Source organism: Pyrgilauda ruficollis, unplaced genomic scaffold (genome assembly GCF_017590135.1).
Source record: "Pyrgilauda ruficollis isolate IOZ18807 unplaced genomic scaffold, ASM1759013v1 scaffold3, whole genome shotgun sequence".
NCBI classification, from domain to species: domain Eukaryota; kingdom Metazoa; phylum Chordata; class Aves; order Passeriformes; family Passeridae; genus Pyrgilauda; species Pyrgilauda ruficollis.
In genome coordinates, this window is record NW_024524377.1 from 13,556,909 (window position 1) to 13,573,210 (window position 16,302).

At 46.5% G+C, this 16,302-nt stretch overlaps 1 protein-coding gene across 1 annotated transcript in view; it reads right to left on the bottom strand.

The window, feature by feature from the left end:
- Positions 1-16,302, bottom strand: part of CFAP65 (cilia and flagella associated protein 65) — a 31,266-nt gene that overhangs the window by 729 nt on the left and 14,235 nt on the right. Inside the window, exons 17-31 of the mRNA XM_041473233.1 lie at positions 15,633-15,858; positions 14,578-14,706; positions 14,144-14,320; positions 13,384-13,450; positions 9,449-9,559; positions 8,463-8,654; positions 7,550-7,708; positions 6,084-6,221; positions 5,543-5,659; positions 4,846-4,983; positions 4,286-4,351; positions 2,433-2,644; positions 1,931-2,080; positions 1,132-1,410; positions 312-449 (exon numbers count right to left, since the gene is read on the bottom strand). Of these exons, the coding sequence (XP_041329167.1) occupies positions 312-449; positions 1,132-1,410; positions 1,931-2,080; positions 2,433-2,644; positions 4,286-4,351; positions 4,846-4,983; positions 5,543-5,659; positions 6,084-6,221; positions 7,550-7,708; positions 8,463-8,654; positions 9,449-9,559; positions 13,384-13,450; positions 14,144-14,320; positions 14,578-14,706; positions 15,633-15,858 (2,299 nt within the window). The remainder of the gene's footprint in view (positions 1-311; positions 450-1,131; positions 1,411-1,930; positions 2,081-2,432; positions 2,645-4,285; positions 4,352-4,845; positions 4,984-5,542; positions 5,660-6,083; positions 6,222-7,549; positions 7,709-8,462; positions 8,655-9,448; positions 9,560-13,383; positions 13,451-14,143; positions 14,321-14,577; positions 14,707-15,632; positions 15,859-16,302) is intronic.

Sequence of the window (16,302 nt, forward strand, 5' to 3'; positions counted from 1 at the left end):
AGGACCATCCTTGTGCTAGGCTCTCCAGTGCCTCAGGCTAACCATTCACTCACAGGGCCCTGCCCCAGAGCTATATGAGGGTCTCAGGTCCACAGAAAGGCTGTACTGTTACCACTTCTGCTCTGAGGCTCAGGACAAGCCAAGAGGGGGCAGAGACTTTGGGAGTGGATTCTTCGTTTTGCACAGGCAAAACCTGGCATTGACAGGCAGAGATTCAGCTAACCCACATGGTCTAGAAAATGGGCTGTGCTTCAGCCTGACCTGTTAAGGACGGGTCCTGTCCCCCACCGAGCACAGATACACTCTGCTACCTTTGGGAGGCGTTGGGGGGTAAAGTAATGACCCTGGGCCGGGCCGTCAGCACCACCTCCCCACGACTGGCTTCGATCAGGATATTCTGCAGTGTGTTTTCCAGCAGCAGCTCCACAAGGTTCCCAACAGCTGGCTGCCTAGAAGGACAGAAGTACAGCAGAGGACAGCTATCAGAAAGCAGATAAGGCAGGCTGCTTGCTGTGACTCCTGCCAGGAATCATCAGGCACAGCAGTGGAGCACACACTGTTTCCTACACGCTGAGACCAATGAACCAAAGACTTGAACAATGGGTTGCTGACCCTTGTCCCAGAACTGTCACCAGCTGGTGTCAGGCCCTGACCTTAGACAAAGCTCGGTTACTATAGTTTTACTGCTTTCTCCCTCCAAGCTGCTATTAGTGAATAATGCTTGTAGCAGTGTACAAGGGAGCAGCCACAGCAAAATGCAAGGTGATGGAACACTGCAGTGAAAATAAAAGGTAAGGTAAGCACATACTGCACCCTAATGTCTAATATGGCCTGGACTGCCTGAGAGCAAAGTGGACATCATTCACTACCAGCATCCTGGCATTGCCCACGGCTCAACCCCAGACACAGTAAACCTTCTCTCCCCACAAACCACATTTGGGAGAGGGTGTCTTGGTGGGCTAGCATCGACTTCCACTCAGACAACACATAATACACCAGCAGAAATGCTGCAGGGCTGAATGAGAAATGGATTTCTGGCTAGGCAGTGTGTTGCCATGGCTCTCTTGACTGTGCTGCCATGGCTCTCTTGACTGTGCAGCTCTTGGCTTTTACTTGTGAGCTCATCCTCACCTATTTATTATCTCCTTTACCATCAACTGCTTATGGTGAAAAGCCTTGCAAGACTCCAGCAAATCACTGGGAGAGGTTTCCTGACTCATTCTTTTCCGCTCTCCATCCTTCTCAAGGTCAAGATCTGTCGAAGCAGAGGCCCTGGAGGGGATCGTGGAGCTCTGTCTACTGTTCTGGAGCTCTACTAATTTTGCACACTGGAACTGGGAGAAATATGGAATAGGCTCATCTTCAATTTTTCTCACTGACTTCTGGAAGTGGCCGTCCTCCAAGAGGCTTCTAGGAAGAGGAAAATAAAGGATAAGTTCCAGCAAATTGGCTTTCTATATGACCCAGAGGATTATTACAAGATACCACAAATCAGAGGCAATCACTGACTGATGTCAGTGTTTAGTCTGTACCTTCTTGCTTTCTGGGCCTAAGGGAAGCAGCAAGAGGGCTTGAGTCAGTGAAACTACTCTGTTTCCCCAGTGCTGGCTCTTTACACATGCACAGCTCACAAACCGAATACGTGTACCCCAATGGAGCCTGTTTCTAAGATCACAGTAGGTAGAGTTCCCTGGTTCCTGAGAACAATGGAAAAATGGACTCAGGCCCTGGCTGGGGAGGAAGCCCCTGCCTTGGCTGTCACTCCAGGGTCTGACCTCATAGTCTCCAAGACAGCTTTTTGCAGGTGGATGCCCCATTCTGGCAACAAGAGTGCACAGATTCCTTCAGGATTAGCAGAGGGCTGACCATGCTGCTATTGTTCTCTGGAGTACAGGGGCTCCAAACCATGTGAGGGTGAAGGGACACACACCTGATGACACCTGTGAGTATGTCAGTCACCACCTCCATTTCTTGTTTAGAAGCAGCAGCCAGGGACAGCCGTTTGCTCTCCGTATCCATCTTGTTTCTGTGCCTACTTCCATCCACCAATTTGCTTTCTGAGGGCTGGGCACTGAAAGGGCTGAGAAAGAAGTTGTTCCATCAGTGACAGCAGTACAGAACCAAACTCTCAAAGACCAGCACCCTCCTAGCACTGCAGCAGCACGTCAGGCAAGCAGTGCAGGCAAGCAGGGGAGGGGTGGGAGCTGTCGTATTTCTGACGGAGCAGGGACACTGTCATAAAAGAGGAACACTGAGCTCTTGACAGTTGAGGTGGGGAGAGAAACAGGTCATGTCAGCTAATGCTGGGGACCTCTTACTTAATACTGAGGCACTGGAGACGAGCAGAGTAGAGCACCAAGTTCAGTGCATATCAGAGCATGGGCAGCCCTGGCTCAGATGAAGCTGCCAATCCAAAAAACTCTATCTCTTACCGGGACAAGAAGTATCTGGGAAAATCCAAGGCAAAGTTGCTGAGAAAGTCCTCAATAGCGTAGGACCTGGCTGACACATCAAGGTGTAAGGACATGGGTGTGGGAGGCTCTGGTTTGACCCACACCTGGCTGGCGTCTTTGTCCAGCAGCCCCCTCTCCGTGTGTCCAGGTGGCTGACGGGATGGAGGGTGGCTTTTAATAGGGGGTAATGTCTGTTGGAGAGAAAGAAATGGCAGGCATATAGCTGGTCCTCTCACCACAAGTAGGCTGGTGTAGGTTTGAGCACAGGCACGAGAGCTGAAAGCCCAGCAACCAGAGCCACCAGGTCCTGCGTGTCAAAATGATCTTAGCACCGCAGTACTGATAAAAGGCATGAGCAGCCATAGTGGAAGTCAGGTCTGCTCCCTTCTCACTGACCAGTGTGCCAGCCCCAAGTGTCAACAGGGTTTCAGGGTCTCCCTAAGGTACTTGGGGCTGTTGTTCTCCAATCCATCACTGGGGAAGCTCTTGCAAGCACACCGGGAGTGCTACAGGAGAAGTGACATACATGGATGGAATGCATGGGGAAACTGTTCTCCCACAAACCTGAAGGGAAACCAGGAACTGACTCCAGCCACACTACGTGGGCCAACTTGGGGTTGCATTACCAGCAGCCAGACTGGGGGTTTCTTAGAGCAGTAGGCAGGATGCCTGGGCCAGAAGTACACCACAGAGATCTGGAGAAATCCTCAGGAATTACAGGACTTCAGTGATGTTTGGCACACAGCTGTCCTGCCTCCTGGAATGAGGTTAGAGGCCTGCACTGCTCCTTACACAGACACAGCAGGCTCCAAATTATCACTAGAGGTTAAAACCCTAGAGGACTAAATGAAACTGTTTTTTACCTTTCTGCAGCCATCCTTATGCTCACCCAGTGAATGCTTTGACCTGCATCCCTAAACACACCAAACAGCACAGGGAAAACAGTCCAAGCTAGAGTTGCCCTGGGCTAATTCCTTCACACAGAACAGTGCAAGGCACGCAAAGGCACTATGGGGTCTCAAGAGCACTGCTACAGCCTCACTGCGGAGGTATTCCTGATCTAACAAGCTCCATCTCCTTGTTGCCTCAGTCCTCTCTGGCCCAGCCTCCCCTCAGCTCCCCTAAATCTTTCCATATCTTGGGTTATCTTTGAGCCCTGTCATTCCCACAGCACATCCTGCTGATGGCTATAGGTCACTGCTGGCTCTTCCTTTGGGCCCAGGTAGCTTTGCAGAGCACTCACTGGGACCTTGTTTCACACCTTCCCACCACTGTTGGAAAAGCTGTCTTAGAGCAGTGCATACAGTTGTGCACTTGAGTGGAAACTGATGAACCAGGCAAATTGAGCTTCAAAGCTTTCTGTGTATTTAAACCAAGGCAGTTCCCATCTGCAGCTTCTCCTGAGGAACAGAACACAGCTCTTCTTGAGGTGAGGGCAAAGTCTGCACCACATTCTGCCAGGGTCCTGCTGCTTTCTGCTGTGGCACACATTCCATTGTGCCCCCAAAATAAAACCAGTACAGGTACCAATTGCCCTGTCTGTGTGCATTTTTTCTGCTTATTTGAAACCTTTCCTCCTTTCTCCAGTCATGGGTGAACGTTTGATGCCATTTTCAGTTCACATTCACCTCAGCTGGAAAGTTACTGGCCAGAGAACACAGCCAGACAGTGTGATTCTTCTGCCTCCTCCAAACAGTCTGTCTCCCAAAGCCTTGAAGCTACAAATCCTGCTGTGCTCTCTGTCCAGACTCCCACACTGTGATATCCAGCATTTGCCTCTTTTCTAAAGCAGTCAGTTTGATTCTACCACGAGTGAGAGAGGCTTGACTTACCTTGTATTTCCTGATCACAGCTGAGGATTTAGAAAGATTTTCTGTTTCAGCAGAATCTGATAACCTCTGAAAAATAAAATAAAATATTAAATAAATAAATAAAGGGAAGAAGAATTACCACGTGGGAAAGACACAGAGCAGAAAAAGACATTAGGATTTTTTTAAACTTTGTTCCAGCTGAGAGTCAATGATCTCATCCTCCATTCTTCACTCAGACCACATTCTTACTGGTGGCTACACATTTCTCCTCCAGTGTTTATTCATGGTTAAAAATCCAACCACTGGTTTCCAGAGCCACTGGCTTTGTTTTTCCTAAGGCTTCTCATGCACTTCCAAATTTCAGATGGTCACTAGAAATTTCAGAGTTTGTGAGATGATTCTTGGCTAGAAAACAAGATCTCATTTTCCTCTAACCACAGATCAGCTTTGAGGTCTTTAGCAGATCAGAGTCTCATGTCCTCTTAACAACTGCCTAGGTTTTCCTAAAGAATGCTCCTTGTCAACACTGGCTGCTGTTTCTTGGCCAAGCTAAGCTGGTGCAAGGTTTTGAGAGCACTTACCACTGAAGGGGACGTTAGCTTCTTCTTAGTCTCAAGGTCCTTCTCTGTGATGGTGAATTCCACAGCCTGCCGTTCCTTCTCCTTTTCCCACTCGCGCAGGTCCCTCTCGTACTGAACCAGGGACTCCTGGATGTACACCTAGGAAACAAACCATAACTGAAGGGAGCAGGGCTAGAAAAGAGTTGCAAATAACAGTCTGTGGCTCAAGTCCATGCCTGTTTCTCCCCTTCAGGAGGTCCCAGGAAGAAACCCACTTGCTTTTCATGTATTCCAGTGGCAGAAAGAGGAAAAAATAGTAGTATTTTAAGTCTCAGACAGAGATTATATACTCTGAGGGGACACTACTGTTGGTCTGTGCTCCCAATATTAAAGCAGCAAGACTTGTTTTTTACAGATACCAAGTCTTTGGCATCCACTGAAAGCCATTCCCATTCAAACAATCACTTCTAGCAGCTGGGCTCCCCTCACAAAGCTATACATTGCACAACTACACTTCATCTAGTGAATCACACAGACAGACAGATGCTTAAAGCATCAGGAAGGTTGAAGCTAGGTGTCTTCAGGAGTGAGAAGTGTGTATCAAAGAAGGATTCCTTCAGCTGGAAGCAGCAGGTAGCTCACTGCTGGGGTCAGCCATTTGGGAACCACAATAATATTCCCAGGTCATGGCAATACACAGGTACCTCTTGGGTCTCACCTCACACACCAGATTTACTCTGCAGAAGTAGGGATTCCTTGTAGGTTGCAGCGTGATGAAGCAAGGGATACTCTCTCCAGGCTGTGCAACCCCTGACTCTGGAGCAATCTGGAACACCTGGGTGAAGGTCGAGAGGAGGAAACAAAATTAAGTAAAAAATGAAAAAAAAACAGAGGAACTATTTCACTGTCCTGGGACCTTCCTGTGTGCTTTCTCTTCGCAGGAAACACACCTCTCCTCTGAGGTATGTGGCAAGAGAGAGATGCAGTTGATATATTCTAAGAACAAACATGGCCTTTGCTGGCAGACAGAGCCCTGAGGTTTGTTATCGCATTTTGTAGTTCCAGCTTCATATAACCTCACCAAAGTCTTCGGATTTCCCTTTTGAATCCGTTGTTCCCCCTGTCCTAACCCTTGCCTACACTTTTCCTTTCATCACCTAGTAGAAAGCCAATTCCCTAGAACTGAATGTCTTGTTGAAAATGGAGCTTTCATGGCACAATAGAGATGGGCAGGAAGGTGTAGATCAAGGAGGACTCACCATTTCCTTACAGTTCATCTGCCAGGTAAACACCACTGCCTTGGTCTTCGAGATGTTGTTGAGAAAGACAAGTCGACAAGCTTTGGTGCAGTCTGGGATATTTCCAAGGGAAATCCTGTGATGGGACAAGGTGGCTGCCTGCAGGAAGCAAGGAGAAATCACAAGGAACAACAGGGAAGGAAGATGGGACCTAGCCATTGAGGAAGGGGAGTCATACAGTCATCTCTAAGTCACATTCATTTTTAAGTCCAGCAATTCACAGATAATATTAACCAGGCATCTTTACTCTAGCAGCTTGAGAGAGTGTAACAATTCTCTCAAGTTTGCTCTGGTTACAGTGGCTTTACATCAGAAGGCCAGCTGGGTTGCAGTGGGATTGAGTGAGCAATGAATAAGACATAACACTGGTGCTGGACAGGAGAGGATCTCAGGAGCACAGAGACCAGTAATATCCCAATTCTCTCTGCAGCACTTGCAGTCCAGTTCTTTTCCTACTTCAGCTGAGAAACATGAGGCGTGTGCTTGTGCAAAATCCCTATCAATCTGACTGTGAGTTTTAGGAAGTTGATCCCTAATACACCTTGCTACTAGTATGCTACCAGTTTGTCCCATTCTCCAGGCACAATGCAGTCTCTAATTAAGTACAGTTATCATTAGAGAAAGAAACTTGATTTCAGACAACAGAGCCTTGCAGAATGCCATCTTCACTGTCAGACTGAGGCAGTTTTCAAGCGTCTTCTCTTTGCTGTTCTCAGGAATATAATTGCCCTGCTGGAAGCAAAAGAGCACGTGGACCTGTGGCTGGCTCCAAGGAAGGCATGCTAATGTCACACAGGTTGAATCCTTTACCTGCCAGGAGAAAGCCTCTGCTGCTTCTGTGAAATGCTCATTCACTGTGCTTGGATCTGTGGGTGAGTTTAACAACAGATTGTCCAGGCTGGCAGGCCAGCTCCAGCCAGGCCAGACAAGCTTCTGCTGAGTCAGCAGCAGGTCAAACAAGTGCATTCCTCTGCATATGCCTGAATAGGTGACCACCCTACAGGTCAGCATTCAGGTTATGAATCACCTGAGTTTGGCTGGGAAATGGTGGCAGCCAAGCCCTGACAGAGCACAGCAGGAGTATAATAGTCTTTTTGAGAATGATTTAGGAAAGAAAAAGGTGTTGTAGCTGCACAGAAGAAAGGCAGCTGTGATGGGAGGCAACTTCTAAGAAAAAAATTACATAACAAACCCAAACCTGTTTTTGTTCTAATGGCTATGGAAGTGACAAGCTGGAAGGACGACACCTTTCAGCATCCATGAGTTAAGCTCTAGATCACCTGCTGGAAGGGAAATGTCTTGTACTGTCTCATGGCAAATGAACTCTCCTGCAAACACACTACTGCAAGATGGGGCCACTTGTATATCTCAGTCTCTCACACATTTCTGGACTGATCATGTTGCTCATATCCGACACTTGAACTTACCTGCCCGGGCATAGTTAGCTTGGCAGAACCTGGAATGAGTGCAGAAGAAAAAAATTGTCTGGATGTGGCAGCCTCTTCTACAATATTTGGATTGTAGCCTACTCCCTGGAAAGTAATCTGGGTCGAGTCACCCTGCGGGATTTGGATGAGAACGTCAACCTGTCTCGGACAAGATAAAAGTTTTGAGTCCAGAGTCATGTTTGGGAGAGATGTGCAATAAGCTAGCACACTTGCTAATGGCCTGGTCTAAATACACCCCATGCATGGATAAAGAGAAATCCAGTCTCTTTTGCTCTTTCAGGCCTTGGCCTTTCCCGCTAGCCCAGGAAAGCTGGTTAAGTAGTCAATTAGCCAGTTACAGTATGAGATGGATGGAGACTACATCGTGGAGCAAAGGTTGGAGTTTTAAAGTTAAATTTATTTATTTATCCATGCATTCATCATAGACTGAAGCAACAAGCAGTGCTAGAGCTCTGGCCTTGCCTGCCTGCTGCAGCCAGGGACAGAGGTCTTTGGGAAGGCTGGTTTTAGAAGTTTGCAGCAGCATACACTGCAATGACAGAAGACACTGACTTCAGTCTCTTTGGTGGGAATTTTTGGAGACCAACAATGAACCACAAATCTGAACAGATATTACTGATATCCCCAGCTACTGTTTGCAACTTGGAAAATATATACTGGGATGACTCTGGTTGTAAAGGTATCTCTTCTTGGGAAGAAAAAACTTATGAGACAAATTTATCTGCTCCATTTCCAGACCAGACCAGCCACTCATTTGCTCTCAAGACTCTGCTTCTTGGAGGCATAGGGCTCAATTCAGCTGTAGCATTACATTACAACCACCATAAAGAAACCTAAAGAATTTTAGGTCAACAACAGAATCTGTTTCTTTCAGTCATGAGGAGACTCTTACCGTGTACGTTTTAGCTTCCAGTGGTGAGAAGATCCACCCAATGTGTCCTGATTCACCAGGGGGGATTTCTCCTCTAGGAGTTAGGCAGACAAACACAGGATGCTGAAAATTCTTCTCTTGTATCTTCACAATGTTGTCCAGCTGAACCTCAAACGTCACGGGCACGGAGCCACCATTGTAGAGTTTATAAATCTGAAGTGAGTCAGAAAGAGCAGTGCTTTTTATACCAGGTACAAGTTAAACTTGTTAACACCTACCCAGGGGATGCTGATAAGCATTAATATTTAATTAATCAGCTCATCTCCTAAGAATGAGAAGACCTCATAGTGTCAAGATTTAACACCAAGGCTCTGATAGGCAGCTGTGCTGAAGGTTTATCACCACACATGTACATTGATAACCAAAGTGCCTCTCCAAATGGTGTCCTGCCAATTCACGATAGGGAAAAATTAATACAGATTAGCTAAAGGGATCATTGTAAAGCAGATTACGTAAAACGCAAAAACACTTGTATTAAAGTGCTCTTAATTCAATTCAGATTTGTTCACTTCCCACGTAAATTAGGCAGATTAGAACAGAATCAAAGCTTCCTTTTGCTGAATAAGTGTTTAAGGAAGTTAAATTAATTTACTAAAAAACTAATTAGGGTTTATCTCCAGAGTACTTGGAGCAGTTAGGCAAGTTTTCACTCAGATACAATGCAAGAGAATAAGTGAACAGCCCAACATGCCTTACAAGCATTCTGATTACAGAGTGAACACCAAATCTTGTCAAACTGCAGATGGTGAAAAGTACTTTCCCTGTTGCTGTCCCAGCAGCTATTTCCAAACTCTGCCTAGAACTATCCTCAGAGCTCTCCTGTGATGCTTCACTATGGAGACCATTCCATTTTCTGAGAATTGCCTCAGACACTGCCTGTCCTTGGGACAAAGTAGTGCTAGCTCCTTCCCTACACTGGCTGCTGGCTTTGGCTCCAAGATGCTCACCTGTGTGGGGGGCTGGGAGCGTCCAACAGCAATGGGTGCGAAGACGTGCTTAGTGGATGCAAAATGAACGTACCGCTGGTTGTGTTCCACTGTCACACCGCTGAAGGTCAGCTACAGGGGAAAGAAATGCAGTCACTTCCTCACAGGGCTTTGGTCTCATCACTAACAACTGCACAAGGACTCTGAAGTACTTTGCAAATGGAAGGCCACACAGTTACAAACTTTAATTGGTAATACGAGGATAGTGTGTCCTAAGACAAAAATCAAGGAGATGGAGAACCTACTCCAGATCTTCTCTGAAAGGTTTTCTTCTTCTATCAGAAAGACTGTACTTTTCTCTCTGCTATGCCAGCATCAGTGCTTGTCTGTGCAAGTGTATGGTGGAAATTCTCCATGAATTCTCCATGAATGAAAGTGTCTGGACTGTATAGAAGAGTGTGCAGCTGTCACAGCCAAATACTTTCACAAGATAGGATTTAGGTAAATAACGGCCTCTTCTTGGAAAGAATCATCTGGATGTCCACTAGAGTGCTTCAAGAATGTGTTTAGCAGCCCAAAAGCTAGAAGCAAGTCCAAAAGCAAGAAGATCCCAGCTGAATTTTAAGTGATCAACTGATAATCAACAGTATCCTGTTGGAAAAGAAGCCACCAGGCACTCCAAGCCAAGTGGAGAGATTTACAGAGCTATTTCACAGAAAGGATTTTGCAATCATACAGGTTCCTGCATTTTGAGAAAACCACAGGCTGAAGATGCACTGATGATGCACTGTTTTCTGCAGGATCACTCCCAAGTACCCCTGAGCTGTCTGCTTTGGGGTAGAGGCTGCAAAGCAGTCACCTAGTAATGTCTCTGCATGGGCCAACAGGAGCCAAGTTGCTGCAAGTCACAGTAAGTTAAGCCTGAAGCATGGCTATTTTTCAAATAGATGTGTAAAAGACAGAATATTTGCAAAGATAGACACCTGCAGGAGATATTGTATCAGCTGCTTAAAAAAGAGCAGAGAATGACAACTCCTTTTAAAAAACGCATTCCAGTTCAGATCTATAAGCAAAATGCAGAGGGAGAAAGAACTAGAAATACAAAGTTAGCAAGGTCTCACACGGGATCTTTTCAAAGCACTACATAAGTGTCCAGCCTCCTGAGAACCACAGCTTGCCAGATGAAGTGAAAGTAGGAGAAAGACAAAAGCTTTGCTTTCAAACTTCAAGGGAAAAAGGGATAGGAACCTACCTGAGCTTTGGGAGTGAAACATTCACTTATATAACTTTGATCAAAAAGCCACCTTGCATTCCAACAGACCGGAACTGCTCAGGAAAAACTGTCATCAGTTTCCATTTGAGAGAGGATATGACATTTAGAGGATTATCAGTTAAACAGAGACAAATGGAGAAAAGTGAAGACTTGCTCCAAGAAATTCTCCTTCTAGAGTGCACAGACTTCATCCCACAGTGAAGAATTAAGATCATAAGATAGATGCCAGGGGATGCCAGATTCCCCAGCGAGGAGAGCTGCCTGGAGAACACATGCTGCAGGTGATAACATCTCACAATACCAAACTAGCAGCTATGAAGTGAAGTGCAAACACTTGCAGTTTATAAAACCTGTGTGCTCAGGGATTCTCCTCGGGATCCAGCCCTTCTCTCCAGGGAGGTCCGTGAACCAGCCTACCTCAGCCTGAAACACATGCAGCTGGCTGGGCTTTTCCTACTAAAACTGCTGGGGGGGGGGCTGCAAATTCTGCCTGGCCAAACAATCTCAGCTCTGAGAACAGGCAGTCTTACAGGGAAAGAGACAAGGAGAATCTGTGAAAGCATTAGGTTGTGGGAGGCCTTTTTCCCTGCTGCACAAGGAACTGGAAACACACACGTCTCCTTGTATAGCCAGAAAAAATTGCCAATGGGAAATTAGTTTGGGTCCTTCAGTGTACCTATAAATCATCAGAGGACTAAAAGTTGGCCACTGACTGAGGAAGACATAAAAGAGAAGAAGCTTCTTCTGAAAATTAAGTTGGGGAAACAGAGGAGCAGGAGGTCAAAATCTATTCATGTAGGTAAAGTCATCACAGAAGTGAATTCAAACCCAAAGGAAAAACAGGCATTGGCTTGCAGGTGGCTAACCACACACCTCTGAAGCCAAATAATTTGGAATTTGACAGAGTAACCAAGCAATACCCCAGCCCAATGGGCTCCTCCTCTGTTTATTGTTGCTTTCGGAAATTTCCAAAGCGTAACTTTTGGGGTGACACTACAGCATTTGCTCAAGGTTAACATATGCTTAAGGTTAGCATATGCTCTGCACATTTAACCAGAATCACAGGTGAGGATTTACTCAGCCCTGGAATGTGAGCATATTTAGGGCAGTTTCTGCCCCAGGAGCTGGAAACTCTGTGCACTTCATGCCATGACTGCAAGGAAAGCAGGCACACTGCGTTCAGTCCCTCAGCTGCCCTCTTTGCAGAAGTATCTCCCATTCCTACTTTCTGATATCAGCAGTTCAGTAGTGGCACTGCACCTCTGCAGGCTGCAACCACCTGCACTGCTCCATGTCTCTGGACTGGCTTCTACAGCTCCTATTGCCAAAGCTCAAAAGCACCAAGGGATCTTTTCATCCCCAGGGTATCCCACACTTTTCTAACCCTTTCTGCAGGGACAGCATGACAGAGGGTGGTGGCCTCTGGTAACCACCAAAGCCACTGGCTATATGGCAAGAGAGGATGTATGCCCTATAGGCTTCTGGTGCTCCAAAGCCTCTTCCCTCACTGGCCAGCTGGTGAAAGGCTCACAGTCACTCTCAGGATTGTGCCAGGCAGGCAGAGCACAGGGAGCCTATCCAAGGGCTTTGAGGGAAGGCACAGTTAAGCCACTGTTTGAACAGCTTGGTCAAAGGGTTGGATTTTCAGCTGACAACAGTCCTGAAAGAAAAGAAAAATAAAAGAGATATGTGAACACAATGGTCTCATAGGAAACTTCAGAGACAGACAGGAAGGCTCAGCCGGGCATGAGTGGTGCCTGGCAGAGCACAAGGTGACTTTGACTCTAATTGACAGTTTGAGAGAGGGGGAGAGAGAGAAATTAGTTCCAAGCCTGAGGAGATCTCAGGGAAAACACACCACAGATCTCTGGGATGCCTTAGAAAGAAGCCAAGAAGGAAGGATGAGTAAGAATCTCCTCCATCATTGGTAGGAGAAATAAGTGGGTGGACAAAGGCTGCAGCCAACCAGGAACCCAGGGAGTATCTTCTGGGCTTGGGGAAGGAGCTGACGCTGTAACCCCAGAGGTGGAGGACGCTCTGCCACCCTGTGCATTCCCAAACTACCATCACAGCAGGTGATGGTGGTATATTTGGAGAAAAGCTCATTCCGGGGGGGTTGTAGAGTATTGAGGGTTGACGAGATGGAGAGATTCAGGAAAGCAGCATAGGAAAGAAGCAGATGGACTGCAGATCTGAACTCCAGGAACTGCATGAAACAACTCACAGTGAGGCAGATGAAATGAGGGGAGACATGCACAGGAATCCTGACCATAAGTTACACCAGAGTGTGGAAACCGTGCAGGGACCGTAAAACCTGGGAAAGCTGTTTTGGACTTGGCATTGTCTTGAAGGAAGATGCAATTCTGCACTAACACCATTAATAAAATACAAAGCTAATAACAAATAAATAATAGTCCTCTTGTAGAAGAATCCAGCAGATGCAACATCCAAGGGCCATTCTGCCAGTGCACTGCCCACATCACCCTGTGCTGGAACCACAAGTCTGTCAGAACATTGGTTTTATGTCTCTGCTTGGCCCTCTCTTACTGCCTGGCTAGTGCAAATTCCAGGGGAAGGCCACAGCCCTCTGTACACTATGCAGATTCTGGGGAAAACACCTATTAATTCAGTTCCTACCTGCTGTTGATCAGCAAATGGAGGGAAGGGACACCTGCTATCTTACCAGAATCTCATGGCCATAGGAAATCTTCAGCAGGACAGGGAGGCGATCAGTGCCAATGAAATCATGTCTATCAGTGAAAGAGGAGAGAGAGGAAAACAGTAGAAATCAACCTTGTGCCCAGGATAATAGAGTCAGAGTCACACAGAACATTAGAGACAATTCACTTCCCAGCTAAAGAGTCACTGCTGCGTAAGGGCCACGGGGAGGTGGGGGGGAACCCAGTGGTGTTTGGGTGGGAATGATTGATACAATGTTGATTTTACTCATACATCTATTTAGGGACCCAAGTTTTTAGGTCAACAAAATGCCAGAACTTCTCAGATGTGGTCTGCTTTGAGAAGGGAAGCATTGAGCTTTCTTCATACCTTCTACAGGCACGCAAGGGCTAGTAGCTCTAGCTGATGACAAAAAAAAAAAAAAAAAAAAAAAAAAGAATATAATTACATAATCAAAAGCACAGGAAGTGCAGCATCTTGTTCATCTCCTCAACTGTCAGGTCAAGGCAGACCAGCGTCCCCAGCATGTCAAACTAAATGCCTTTTGCTCTGCAGTGTTAAAGGGCATGAAAACATTCTCCTGAGGAAGATCAGCTCTGTGGGGTCCAGAAACTGGACATGTTCAGAAACTTTTTACTTGCCCAGCCTCTGCTGAGGAACATGTGATGAGGAAGGAAAATCTGGCATGGAAACTCAGGGGACTGATGGCATGTGTTGCTCTGGCACACAGCATGAAGCTCTGAAGAACAGATGCTTGTCATCACCTGTGTGAGAGCTGGACAGATTTCTCCTGCCCTGGAAGAAGTCTTCCTGACTTTGGGGAAACACTGAAGAGCTGGTTATCCTGAATTCTCATCTGGTGCAGCTCCTGGGGGGTAAAGTCAACATCTTCTGCCCAGCGCTCTATGTCCATCTTCTGATCAGAAGGAAACAAGAAGGCCCTAGGGAACCAATCAGCTGGTCAGCAACAAGGATATGCAACTTCCCCAGGGCAATGGTCAGCATATCCAATCCAAATGGGCTCAGCCCATTTCATCAGGTGTGATCTGCATCTCCCTGATTGTTTCCCCACCTAGACTCATCAACAGCTGCAGCTGTCCCTACAAAGCCCACTCTATTAATCTGCAAATTTCTCACAGCCCTTTGAGCACTTCCAGACCCCCAAAAAGAAGGCTGAGCTCCAGTGAGCACTGCTTACCAGTCCACAGGTACCACACCCTTGTTCTCCAGCAGAAGCATCACAGCGGTAGGCATTGAGTCTACCGGGGCAGACCCAAAGTCAAAATCCAGCAGGAGAGGGGTATACACTGGAGGGATCAAGCATGTGCTGGTCACAGGAGAGAAAGAAAATATTAAACTGAAACAGGAGGAAGGGTCATCAGGGAATGACAGGGGAAAGGTCATTCCACACTGGCTGTCTTTCTTATAATTCTTGTCTGACCTTATGTTCTTAACCCTTTTGAGAGAAAGGATACTGAGCATAAGGCAGACCCGATTTTCTTTTCAAAATCTTTTATGTATGTCTAATGAGAGAGTGATATAAGAGAGTCCTGCTTAGCCTGAAGTCTCTCTTTAGCTCCCCAGTATAAGGAAGTCACTAAGATACTGGAGCAGGTCCAATGGAGGGCCACTAAAATGGCTAAGAGCTGGAGCACACTGGCCAAGCTGGATGGGGCTCTGAGCAACTTGGTCTAGTGGAAGGCATCCCTGCCCATGGCAGAAGGGTAGGAACTAGATGATGTTTAAGGTCCCTTCCAATCCAAACCATTCTGTGATTACAAAGATGGACAAAGGGACCTGGATTTGTTCAGCCTTATGGAGCAAGGGGTCAGGGATGGCAACTGCACAAGTTGCAATACAAGATATTCTGCTGAGATACTAAGAAAAAGGTTTTTACCATGGAAATGGTTAAACAGGAGCTCAGACAAACTGTGGCTTCTCCATTCTCAGAGATATTCAGCACTGAACTGAATAAGGCCCTAGGCAATCTGATCTATATGTCCCTCCTTTGAGCAAGGGACTACACCAGAGACTTCTGGAGGTCTATTGCAATCAAATTATTCTCTGTTTCTGTGGCTCCTTTCAAGGGAGCTTAAGCAGAGAAGTGAAAGTGAGCAACTGCCTGCAGCAGTTAGGATGGAAAAACAGGGTGCCACGCAGCAAGGAGCTACAACACATGCCAATAAGCCACAGCATCTCTGTCTGGCTCATGCAAGGGACTCAAAGATCCACTGAGCCATTTCCTCATCTCACCTGTGCCTTGTGGGGACTTTATAGGTGAGCTCGCCAGGAGTTGGGTCTTGCTCCAAGAATTCATTCAGTGTGTCCAAGGAGAAGAGCTTCCAGATGTGCATCTTGCTGTTACCGCGGGCAGTCCCTATTGTACAAGCGTCTGTGATGCGCAAAGTGGGGTAGACGCCTGTTACTGCAATGCAGCAGAGGAACTGCTTCTTCTCTTTTGAATTTGCAAGACCTGCAGCTTGGGAGAGAAAGAAACACCAGGAAGTAGTCATGTACCATTAAGGGGCTGCTGCCTGCGTCATTTTGACCGCAGCAAAGAGGAAAGAGAACAATGAAAGAATGGGCATTGTACATAATCTTTTGTTTGGCAGCTTCTCAAAACCCCTAAACCACTGACTTCTAGTTGTACCTTGACTTCTACATTTAGACATCACCAAAAGACTATGAATGTGATCCTTTTTAACAGTGCCTTTACACAATTTAGTTTTGCACTATGTGAGAAAAACCTTTTTTGATTTAAACCTACAGCCTAAACATTTTATGAGGTGCCCCTTGTTTTCACACTGAAAAATCATAAACAGTTATTTATATTTTGTGTTCCACTCTCATTCATATGGCATTACATTTTTCACCTTCCAAGCTGAAATCTCCTTGTCTTGCTAGTCTCTTCTTTTACAAACAC